This window comes from Marmota marmota, unplaced genomic scaffold (genome assembly GCF_001458135.2).
Source record: "Marmota marmota marmota unplaced genomic scaffold, marMar, whole genome shotgun sequence".
Lineage (NCBI taxonomy): Eukaryota > Metazoa > Chordata > Mammalia > Rodentia > Sciuridae > Marmota > Marmota marmota.
This window is the reverse complement of record NW_026000142.1, coordinates 7,950,867-7,963,050: the sequence shown is the minus strand read 5'-3', so window position 1 is coordinate 7,963,050 and position 12,184 is coordinate 7,950,867. Positions and strand designations below refer to the sequence as shown.

General features: G+C 34.4%; 1 protein-coding gene across 1 annotated transcript in view; it reads left to right on the top strand.

The window, feature by feature from the left end:
• Positions 1–11,203, top strand: part of Vwde (von Willebrand factor D and EGF domains) — a 69,928-nt gene extending 58,725 nt beyond the window's left edge. The window contains exons 25-29 of the mRNA XM_048785999.1: positions 3,044–3,139; positions 3,230–3,325; positions 4,236–4,331; positions 7,103–7,206; positions 10,233–11,203. Of these exons, the coding sequence (XP_048641956.1) occupies positions 3,044–3,139; positions 3,230–3,325; positions 4,236–4,331; positions 7,103–7,206; positions 10,233–10,247 (407 nt within the window). The 3' untranslated portion in view covers positions 10,248–11,203. The remainder of the gene's footprint in view (positions 1–3,043; positions 3,140–3,229; positions 3,326–4,235; positions 4,332–7,102; positions 7,207–10,232) is intronic.
• The last annotated feature ends 981 nt before the right edge of the window (positions 11,204–12,184 follow it).

The window sequence follows — 12,184 nt, the reverse complement described above, 5'->3', positions numbered from 1 at the left end:
ATTTATACTTTCCTTGCCAGGATAGAATTTGATTTCCAATTCTTATTATTTTTTAATTTGGAAGTTGGCCAGGATTCTTAAGATGAAATTGAAGTAGAGAAGAAACCATCACTCAAACACAAGACATATGGGCCTAGAGAACATATCCTCTCATCCATATTTCCTTCATTGTGAAATGGAGGAAGCAAAGACTAAGTAGGCAAATCTTAGAAGCTAAGAGATTGCAATTAAATCCATGGTGAAGAGTTATAAGTATAATTCTGAGTAGAAAAAATAAGGAGAGAAATGAAAAGCTTACATGTGCCTTGCTAATTTCAGATGTAAGACATAGAAAAGTTCTTCTCAAAACTATATGCCAACTGTGAGGGAATCTCTAAGTAATTTAGTTGAACTAAAAAGTATCTATGGAACATATGCCTTTTTCAACAGCAGGTTGCTATAATGAGATAAGAGCAAGTATGAGAATTGCCCCCTGTTGCAACTTCCTAGCTGGCATAGACTTTGACAACTTCCTGTAAATCTTCAGGCTTCATATTTCCTGGCTTTCAGGTTTGACCTAAACACTATTACATTATATCCACTGTGAGTCCAAATGTTGGGCAGGGAAGATGACACACATCAAAAGAAGTTGAATAAAATTAGGCAAAATGTGATTAAAAGTAAATACGAGGGACTGTTTGTACAATAGAATTTCAAAAGAGGAAGACAAAAATTTAGCTGGGAACATCACAATATTATTATACTACTCTTTAAAAAAAAAGGTCAGGGTTAAAGTGTATGGCTGCAGATGTATAACCACATCTTCCAGTTTCCTTCACCTCCTAAAATCCTCAGTTACTTGGTTCAACCTGGGCATTGTTGGGAGAACCATCTGAGGCCTGAAGAATCTGGTAGGAGGGTTGGTTTTCTCCTAAAATTCCTTTTCTAACCTGGGATGATGGCTAGATGACTAAGTTCAAATTTTATTCCATATATATATATATTATATATATTATATATATAATATATATAATATATATATATTATTTCAATCATATGTGCTTTTGTATAGATGTATTTGTCTCTACACTCAAGACTTTGTGAATTGTTATAAGGCTGTATACCATAAGCAACTTGGGGTTTCTTATTTTAGTGTTAAGTTCCCAATCATAGGTATTTACTATGGTGCTTCTGTAGTGGAAAAAAAAGACCTTTTTTTTCTAATAAATAGAAATCATATTAAATTATGTAAAGAATGGGAAAGAGAACACATAAGAACATTCTACCACTAATAAAACATAACATATACCTGTTTATAATTCTCCATGTGTAGGTTTTTTATCAGTCAGTATTTGATGTGTAACAAACAATCCTCCAAATCTTAGTGTCCAGCAATATGCATTTATTTCCCTTACTCACAAACAATACAGGTTGTCTGGACTTGACTGTAGACTGCTTCACCTGTCTGTCTTCCTCCAGAGACCCACATCTATCTGGTGTATGCCTTTCTCAAGCAAAAACCAGGAGAGCAAGATGCCAAGGCAAACTACCCTGAATATTTAGAGCGTCTGCTTATATCATGTCTGCTCTCAGGCCAATGGTCAAATTAAGTCCTGTGGCAAAACCCAATAACTACAGGATGAGAAAATAAACCCCACCTCCAATGTGGTGGGTACAAAGTCACCTGGAAGAAGGCATGGCTAAACAGGAGTGAAAAATTGGGAGAAATAATCTATAATTTAACCTAACTCCGTGTCATAGCTAAAGACAGGTTACTGTCACTGTTTTCTTTTCCATGCTTCAATAAAGATTGTTGAACAAATGCTTTAAAAAATAAGAAAGTATTCATAAAATATCAGAGAAAGTAGAGTTAAGCATAAGCTAGAAAAGGGTCAGTATAACATAGTGGAAACTATCCATTCTCTAAAAGCATCCATTTATATTGTTTTTTGTACTTGAATTGCTTTTTATTTATAAATCCATTTGATGTCAGTGAGATTTTTCTTACAGTCTTTAGAAGTGAAGAAAGCAGCTAATAAGGTGGGTCTAATTCAAACTGGAAGTCAGTCTTTTGGTAATGACAGTCCCATTACTAAAACCTGTCAATTTGAAATTAATTTTAAAAATACAAACTAAAATACACTTAACTATCATTCTAGGGAAAATTGAATTTAAAAATTTCCAGGCATTTTTGTCTCATATTAATAAGAAAGAAAGGATGAAAGGAAGGAAGGAAGGAAGAAGAGAGGTAGGGAGGGAGGGAAAGAGGAAGGGAAGGAAGGAAAGAAGGAGAAAAGCATAACTGCATTTAGTGGTGGTGTAGCTAAGAGTTAGAGCATGTGCTTAGCATGTACCAGCTCTGGATTTGATTCCCAGGAGGGAAAAAAAAGAAGTGAAAGAAAAAAGAAAAACCTACACTAAGTTAATCCTTTCATAAAATAACTCAACCTCTAAATTTCATGAGACAGAATCCTAAAAATAGAAGATACTAGTAAATTATAAGTTTTTAAGAAATATTCCTAACAACCACTAAGAATTATAGTCAAAAGATTTTATCAAGGATTCACAAGAGCCAGTCATATTAAACTGTCTCAAAAGTATTCAAAAGTTAAAGTTTTTTTGGATATATTTTTGTGATATGTGACAAATTGTACAGATTTTTCTGATTTCCAAGAGAGCAAAACATTCGTATTTTGAGGTAAGTTCTGATTTATTTTCTTGGTTGTGTCCTGATCATTTTATGCTTCATTTACTTCACAGTGTGGTAAGACCAGACGAAAGTGAAGGTTCATAATATATATACTATAATACTGAGGACTTCATTTTTTATGAATACTACTCCCATACATTTCAAATTGTGGTAACCCACTAGCAGCTTATGGCTATAAGCATCATATTTTATGATTTAGAAAGGACAGTTTTAATGACTTGTAGTTGTAATCTTTTATTTTAATAGCACATTCCTCTGCCTTATGGCCCCATAGATAGCAAGCACAGGATGCAATATGCAATATATAATAACTGAATATGTAATATTCACACATTGCTGCCATGTGTTTTTTAGCTATCTGTCACCCTCCCTGCAAGAATGGTGGCCACTGCATGAGAAATAATGTGTGTGTCTGCTGTGAAGGATACACTGGTAGGAGATGCCAAAAAAGTAAGACACTACTAAACCTATATGCAGACTACAGGTAAAGCAAATAAAACTGTTGCCATTTAAAGCTAATATTTCATGTTTCCCCTTAAGGCATCTGTGATCCCATGTGCATGAATGGAGGAAAATGTGTGGGACCAAACATTTGCTCCTGCTCTTCTGGTTGGAGTGGGAAAAGATGCAATATACGTAAGAAGAATACTCTTAAAATGCCAAAGTCAGGGCTGCTGTTTTTTCTCAGTGGTAGAGCACTTGCCTAGCATGTTTGAGGCACTAGATTTAATTCTCAGCACCAAATAAAAATAAGTAAATTAAATAAAGGTATAAGAAAATACAATAACATTTTTAAAAAAGATAGATACTTAAAAAAAAAACAATGTCTACATCCTTTGTGGCAATATTAAGCAAAATATAAGACAAAAAAAAGTTTTCTTTGTTTTTATTTGTTTTAATTTTGGCGTATTCATTCCTGGATTAGAAGATATCTTTGAAATAGAATAAAATGAGAAGTTCTCTGAACCTAGTTTTTCAGGTCAGCAGAGGAAGTCATACATTGTATTTCCTAGTTTCCAACCGTTTGTTTGCCCAGAATAAATAACAAAGTCTTTATATTATATTCTCCTAAACTGAAGTAGGGCTCAGTGGGCAGTTTAAAAAACTGCGGATTCCTTGGCATCAAAAGAAACCATGCAATTCAGACTTTTTTCAAGTGAGAGATCCTACTGCCTCTCAGACTGATTAGTACCTGAGATGATGGCACTTCTCATTCAAATATTTCCTTTTATCCTTTCTATAAAATTACTCTAAATTAGGAGCAATTATAGTGCATAGATCAAGGTGAAAAATGAGAATTAACATATATGTCCAACAATTGAAGGAAACATACCACAATACTTTCAAATAACAGAATGTATATTATTGCACAACCATTAAAATCACATTTTCTAGGACTACATAGTAACATTGGAAAGTGTTGTTTGATAAAATATCCATTAATTAATGACTTTTAACTGTTTTTCTTTAATTAAAATTCATGTGGCTTATGATAAGATTTGAGTAGTAATGTAAAATTTTAACTTGTTTATATTTCTATTTGTAGCTATTTGCTTTCACAAATGTAAAAACGGTGGTGAGTGCATTGCCCCCAGCATCTGCCACTGTCCTCCCACCTGGGAAGGAGCGCAGTGTCAAATACGTAAGCCCACAGGATTTTTTTCTACTATATATTCATATTGGAACCCATTATAATAATTAAATATGACTTTAGGAGAAATCCATAATGGAAAAAACTACAGATTACTGATTCTTTTAAAAAATTTATTTTACAGCTGGGTATGGTGGCTCATGTCTATAGTCCCAGTGACTCGGGAAACTGAGGAAGATGGATTGTAAGCTCAAGGCCAGCCCCAGCAGTTAGGGAGGCCCTAAGTAATTTAGTGAGACCCTGTCTCAAAATGAAATAAATAGATAAATAAGGGCTGGGGGATATGGCACAGTGGTTAAGCACCCTGTGTTCAAGCCCCGGGACTATCCCCCTAAGTGACTTTAGAAATAAAAAAAAAAATTATCCAATTTTATATTTACTTATAAAAAAGAAAGTATGATATAATATATAATTTTTTGTGGCATGGTTTCAAATTATGGTCTGTGGGTTGCCAGTGCAGTTTCCTTAGATGGGACTAAGGAAAGTTTAATATGCAGAAGTTCAAATGTTATTTGTTATAGGATAAATATATATCTATAATGGAAATCTTAGAAATTATGGAAAAAATAGCAAAAAATTAATCACTCCAAATTTCACCACCCAGAATTATCTTATGTTACTTTTTTAGTATTTTGTGTATTCCCATCCATATTTATTCATAGAGTAAATCTTAGGCTATAGAAAAAATAAAATTTATCCACATTTGAAATTTCTGAAAACTTTAAATAACATGTTAAAATATTAACAAAGATTAACTTAATGGGAAAAACATGAAGGCCTCCAAAAACACCTTCAAAGATCAATAATTACATAATTTCAAATTTGCTGGCCAATTGAAATTTATAATTGATACATAATTATGCCTTTTACTCGAAATAAATCTCTTTGGAAGAAAATGTCTTATGAACCACACTATGGTTTTCATGCATCAGAAATTTTGCATATAATGACTCTTAGTGGTAATTGTATTTGTAATTGTTACTATAATTTATTATTTCTTATTTAGAAAATATATCAAAGTACTATTGAGGACAAGTACTTACATAAGAAATGTGTGCTCAAAAATTGATAATTGTGATTGGAAGTTAGACACGATAAATAGCTAGAATGGAAGAACAATCAACCTCAACCTGGGTTGCTCATTCTGGAGAGTGGTCTATGCAGATCATGAGAACGATGAGAAGATGCTAAAAGCACAGGGATGTAGAAATAGACCCGAGTGATCATAGATTGAGGTTTTTGTGCACAGATTCAAGTACACTGAAGCATCTTTATGTAAATTTAAAACAAACTAACATCAACTTCCTCAAAATTGCTTGTCCAGAAATTTGTCTTAAATATATTGACTGTTACCTAAACATGTGTGTTACTGCCATCTGCTGGAAAGTTGTTGTAATAACTATTTCCATGTATGATGGCTAAGAGTGCCTCCTTAGCTATGGAGGACTTGTGCAGCACACAACCCAGCTGACTATATATGGCAGCCCTGATGAAAACATAGCTGTCAGTGTTGCATTTATATCAAAGGGAATATTATTCTTGAAATGTTTAAGCTTTTATTATGAAACATTGAAGTAGTATCACTCCCGTGAAAAGCAATTGTATTGTATGTCATTTTATAGTCTGCTCATTTTCACTCAATATCACTTCAAAACGTTTACTAGGTCCTAAAAGAACATAATTTTAAACCACACATTAGGTTCCATAATATAAATATCATAATTTACTTAATATTTCCCTTTATGTTGCACATTTAATTATTTATAAGTATGAAAAACATTTTTTAAAGATAGATGATAGAAAAATAAATAGGCAGATTGGTGTGTGTGTGTGTGTGTGTGTGTGTGTGTGTGTGTGTGGTTAGAATGGCCTTGGAGGATATTTCAAGAAAGAAATTTCTAGTACAGTGTCATAAGTTTAAGTTTCCAACAGTTGTTATACATTAAACAGTCGAGGATATTATATAAAATTTTGGTTTTTTTCATACAGAAACCAGTCCTGAATTGTCTCTTTTAAATTTTTTCCAAGCTGTTAAAAAGAAAGTTATAAATACTATCTTCTATTTGAACTCCTTGTTAAAAAAAAAAAAAAAAAACATGTATTTCAAGTACTCTAAAACGTAGCCAGTAAAGCCGGGCATGGTGACACACATCTGTAATCCCAGTAACTCAAGCGTCTGAGGCAGGAGGATCACACGTTTGAGGCTAGTCTTGGCAAATTAGCAAAATACTGTCTCAAATTTTAAAAAATAATAAAATGAAAAAGGGAGGGGGGTGTAGTTCAATGGTTGAGTACCCCCGACCCCCAGTACTGAAAAAAAAAATGAAAGAAATTTGGCTTATTTCAATAATACCTTTATAGAATTGTAAAAATATTGTCTGAATTTAGGGTGGTTTTTGTGTGTGTGTGTGTGTGTGTGTGTGTGTGTGTGAGAGATCCATGGATGATTAACTAATAGATTATTTTCACCTGCTTATTTTCTGTTAATATAATCACTAGAAAAATTAAGGATACATATTTTGCTTACATTATTTTTATATTTATGGTCAACAGTCATTCATTTTATATATTTTTAACTGATACACTTAGCAAGTATCATATTATGTTTCAATACATGTATACATGTGTAATATGACAGCTTCTTATGACTGTATCAATGGCCATTACTACAATTGATCAAATATCTTTAAACCCCTAAAACAGGATATGTCACAAGCATTCACTATCAAAAGATGTTAATTATAAAAATTTGTGTATTGCAGCAATTTGTAATCAAAAATGTCTTTATGGAGGCAGATGTGCATTTCCCAATGTGTGTTCTTGCCGGACTGGATATTCTGGAGTCAAATGTGAAAAGAAAGTACAGGTATTTAAAACTTTAAAAAGAAAGCAAATATTAGATATAACATCTGCATATCTATTCTACATATTCTACATAATTAACCCTGTTAATGTTTTATTTCCAGAATAAAAAGCATACAAGGTATTATGCTTAACATTTAGAATGTCCCCCATGTGTCAGGCAACACAGCAATTTTCAGTAGTAAAAGATTGGATCATGAGGGTCTGACCTCATCAGAGGATTAATAATTTCAATGGATGTACTAGAAAGTGGTTTAAAAAAAAAAAAAAAAGATAGGCAGATGGGGCATGGCTGGAGAAAGTAGGCCATGGGGGGTGGGGAGCATGTCCTTGGGGACTCTATCTGTTCTAGTCCTGGCCCCCTTCTGTCTGTCAGTCTGTCTCCCGCCTCCACTCCGCCACCCATGCCAGGAGCTGAGCAACTTTCTTTGCCATGCCCTTCTGCCGTGAAACCTTGTAGCAGGCCAGAGAAGCTCTGACACCATAAGCCCAACTAAATCTTTTCTCTTCTAAGGTGTTCTTGTCAGGAATTTTGGTCATGGAGATGAAAAGATGACTAATGTATAGAGGTTGAATATTTGCCTCTAAAACTAAAAATAATCATTCTAGTGTTATCTTAGAGTTTTCACACAAAATTTTGATATGAGAATTTCAGAGTATAGGTACAACTGCCAAGTATAATGCAGGATTTCATGACAATGGAGCAAATATTCCAAAATATGGACATAAGACATCACTCATTTATGTTTTGGTCAAATACCATATCAAGAGACCACCCTTATCTCTCTCAAAAAACTCCACTACTTTTAAATTAGTGAATCACTATTGATTTGGTGGTGGCCCTAAACATTTTCAGTGGGTCATGTGACACAAAATTTTATCTATTCTCACTATTTTCCCTGACAGAAATGCTTTCTCATTTGCTTTCTGTTAAAATTCATTTCTAGGAAAATGATAGAAACTCTTGCTATCATTAGAAGTAGGATTTCTTTGTATTTCAGGAATCAAGGGACCAAGATAAGAACAGAGGTTTTCTTAGAGTTGCTGAAATTGTCCACCATTTACTTGTAAAGCCAGTGCTAGAATCACCTATTTAAACTTTCCCTTGATCATATTTCTGCATATAAAACTAAACTGCATTCTGTTTGGTTTCTATTCTTAAATTTACAAATGTCAGTGGACAAGATATGTTTTTTCTCCTAATTCCTCCACATACCAGAGTTGCTTCACACACACAGCAAAAGCAATGATTTCTTAAAGCTAAATGCAGGAGTTTTAATTTAAAAAAAATGATTGTATGTTATTTAGCACTTCAAAAGGCCCAAGGGTCATGAATATCAAAGTGTGCTAGAATATTATAATTTGAAAAATGATAATAAATTTTCTTCTTGAAGATGGATACTGAATCCGTCTGACTTAGAAGCAAAGTAGATTTATGTATGTTTTTCTCCTAGCACTGCTGTTTATCCTGCAAGAATATGGGTCCAGGGAGAAAAAAAATAAAATAAAATAAAAAACATCAAAATAGGATTCTGGACTGGAAATCAAAAATCAAAAGTTATTGAGTACTTATTTTATTAGATACTATTGTGAAAAACAAACATAAAAGCTTGAGTTCTCTGGATTTGAAGACAGCCTCACTGTATTTTACTTTAATTTTATTTGAACCTTTGATGGAACAGAAAACCCTATAACTTCAAAAGCTCTTTACTCCACTTTGACAATACTAAAGTAGGTAGCTTCTCTGTGTTCTATTTTTTTTTCTGTATTTATTTGCTCTCTGAGTCCTTCCTCATATGATCAATAATAATTCATCTTCACCCCCATTATTGTTTCCATGATGACACCTTGAGTCTTACCAGGGAAAAGGAGCAGAAGGTCATGGAGAAAGGAAAGAGTGAGAGTGAGAAGGAGTAGGACCACGTGTCCGAATCACTGTAACCCACTCTCCCTGGTACTTAGCTTCAGTCCTCACTCTGGCATTCTGTTGCGCATGGTCTCCACTTGTGAGCCTTCTGTTTCAGCCTCTCAAGTCACTCAGATTACAGGCGTGCACCACTGTTCCTAGTTATGTTTTTAATATTCTTTGGCTCTTAAACAGAGGGTAAAAATAATTCTCTTTAGCAGGGATAAAAGCATCCATGACCCATGGGTATTCACAGAACCTTCCCTAAAGCCTTCCCTTGCTTCTCCTCCCAGCTTTCTAAAGGAGACTTCAAGCTGGCTAATAGCCCTGGTCCTTCTTCTAGCACCTTGGGAGAGTGGATGGGGGAAAAAAGTGGAGGATGCAAATTAGATTGCTAGAATTTTAATTAAATAGGGAATTTTTGGCTAGAGACAAAAGACACAGAGCAAGAGGAAAACAGACTAAGGAAGATAGAGGTGCTAAAGCGGGCAGGTTGATGAAAAGCTTTAAGAAATGTCATAACCTGCGTTGCTGTTGGGAGTACTTCCAATTGACCTTGCTGCTTGTTCACTGTGTGAGCTTAGGCAAGTTATTTAACTTGCCTGAACCTCAGTTACATCATCTCTAATATGGGATATTGGCTTCTACTCTTAAATTTACAAATATCAATAGAAAAGATATGTTTTCTCTCCTAATTCCTAATTTCTGTACAGGACCTAGTACGTAGCAAACACTATGCAATAGTTTATCACATTGAATAGAGGAACAGAGAGAGGTAGTGAAGGAAAAGGATTGAGAATGAGAATTGAGAAAAATGTTAAAATGCATTTTGAATATATAGTCTTCCACAAAGGATATTGGGAAGGGGGATGGGTTAAAACCTATTTCTTGAATGGAATGCTTTGCCAAGATCAAATCATATTCAAGTCCTATTCATTACAATTTCTCTGACCTTTAAATAAGATCTTGATTAAATCCCAGGCTTATGAAAACAAAAAATAGTGTAGTGGCAAATAAAACTGGAAGCACTCTATTAAGTCAGAGGGAAGGAGTAAGAAAATAAAGATCAAGGGCTAAAGGATTTTCTACTAATCACTGAACTTGTTTCCCTCTTCTTACTGCAGATAAAACATCATTGAATAACATCAAGTATATGAATTCCAAGCCTATATGTTAAGAATTGAAATATTTCATTCAGAAAAAGATGAAGATGACTCAAAGTTTATTTGATCATCATTGAGAAGATCAAAGAAACTAATAGCATATACAATGATCTGACTCGTCAATGTTAGAGAAAAGCAAGAAATGACATTCAGTTAACCTACAATTGACTTTGAAATTTGATTCAGTATTTATGCATTAAGATGATATATTGGATATTCTGGTCATTTGTAACATTTAGTTAACTGAATATTTTTCCATTCTTGTGACTGTCTCTATATCATCAGGGGTGAGTCATCATAATAGATGTCTCTCATATATACAGTGTTTCATGCAGAATAGGGGATTCTCAGGATTGTTGAAGGAACTGGGGATTAGAATGGGGAGGTAGAGTCAGAAAAGCAGCCGCCAACATTTGGAGAGGCTGGCACTGAAGGCTCCAGCCTAGAGCACCAAACAGTTACCTTTCAGAAGCTTTCTTGGACCTGCTGCAATACTTGAGAATCTTTAAAACCTAACACCAGCTCTCTTGGGCAAAGTAGATCATTCTCAAAAATGTGCTAGGAAGCCACTGTGAATCTTCCACTTATCCATTCACCTGGTGTAACACACCTGTGGAAAAATGATGGTTTCCTCTTCATCTCCATCTATAACTCTCCAGTAATTTCTTCTTATTGGCAAACTCTAACCTAGGGGAACACAGAGAAGGGGATCATGGGAAGATTTATGCTTTTTATACTCAGAAAGAAATGGAGTGGTGCTGTGGACCATCAGTGAGCCGACACAAGACATGCTGAGAATTCTTCATCTCCTTGTTTTTTACTATATTCCAGAGGTCAAAGCCACCACTTTTCATTGGTAAAAACATCATGTTTAGTTTTGTTTGTTTGTTTTTTTCCACTCCAGTCTTTTATTGTTCTGACCTATATGCCATTCCCAGGCAAGGGTAGAAGAAATAAATTTTTTTGGTTTTAAAATATTTACTTTCATTGTGTTTATGTGTGAAAAGAACCCCACATGTGTGTGGTATGAATATCATAAGTGCTGTGGTTTGGACCAGTGCCCCCCCCAAAGGTCCAGGTGCTAAAAAGTTTGGCACTCAGCTTGGAGTTGTCAGGAAGTGGTGAAAACTTTAAAAGGCTGGGCCTGGTGGGGAGTCCTTGGGTGTTTGGGGTACACCCTCAAAGGGAATAATGGTACCTTGACCCCTTTCTCTTCCTCTCTTTCACTTTCTGGTCATGAGAGGAGCAGTTTTGTTGTGTCACACACTTCCATCATGATGGGCCACAGGCCCAGTGCAACAGGGCAACAGATCATGGATGGAAACTTCCAAAACCCTGAGCCCAAATAAACGTTTTCCCAAGTTTATTAATCTCAAGTATTTGTTATAGTGACAGAAAGTTGAAAAGCAATTATTCATTTCAGTGTAGGAGTGGAGAGAGATGATCACAAAACCAAATCCTACAAATATCAAAAGAGAATTTTCAAAGCCAGCCTCAGCAATTTAGAAAAGTTGTAAGCAAACTAGTGAGACCTTGTCTCTAAATTAAAAAAAAAAAATAAGGGCGGGGGTGGTGGGAATGTGGCTCAGTGGTTAAACACCCTTGGGTTCAATTCCTGGTGCAAAAACAAACAAAAAAAAAAAAAAAAAAAAACAAATTTGTAGTGGTGCTTAAGAATAGCAAAATTACATTCCATAAATTGCTGAGAAGTAGCTAATGTCAACAGGGAATATACATATAATTGAAACTTGCTTCAGAGAAACAAGTAATTGCCAGTTAGTGAGGATTATATATCCTCCTTTTCTTGACTATTTCATATTTGAACTCAACCTTTTCAAAAAATATTTTAACTATAACCATTTTAAATTATGTAAATTTATAAAATTCATTTTTTCTTTTAAACAAACTGAAAA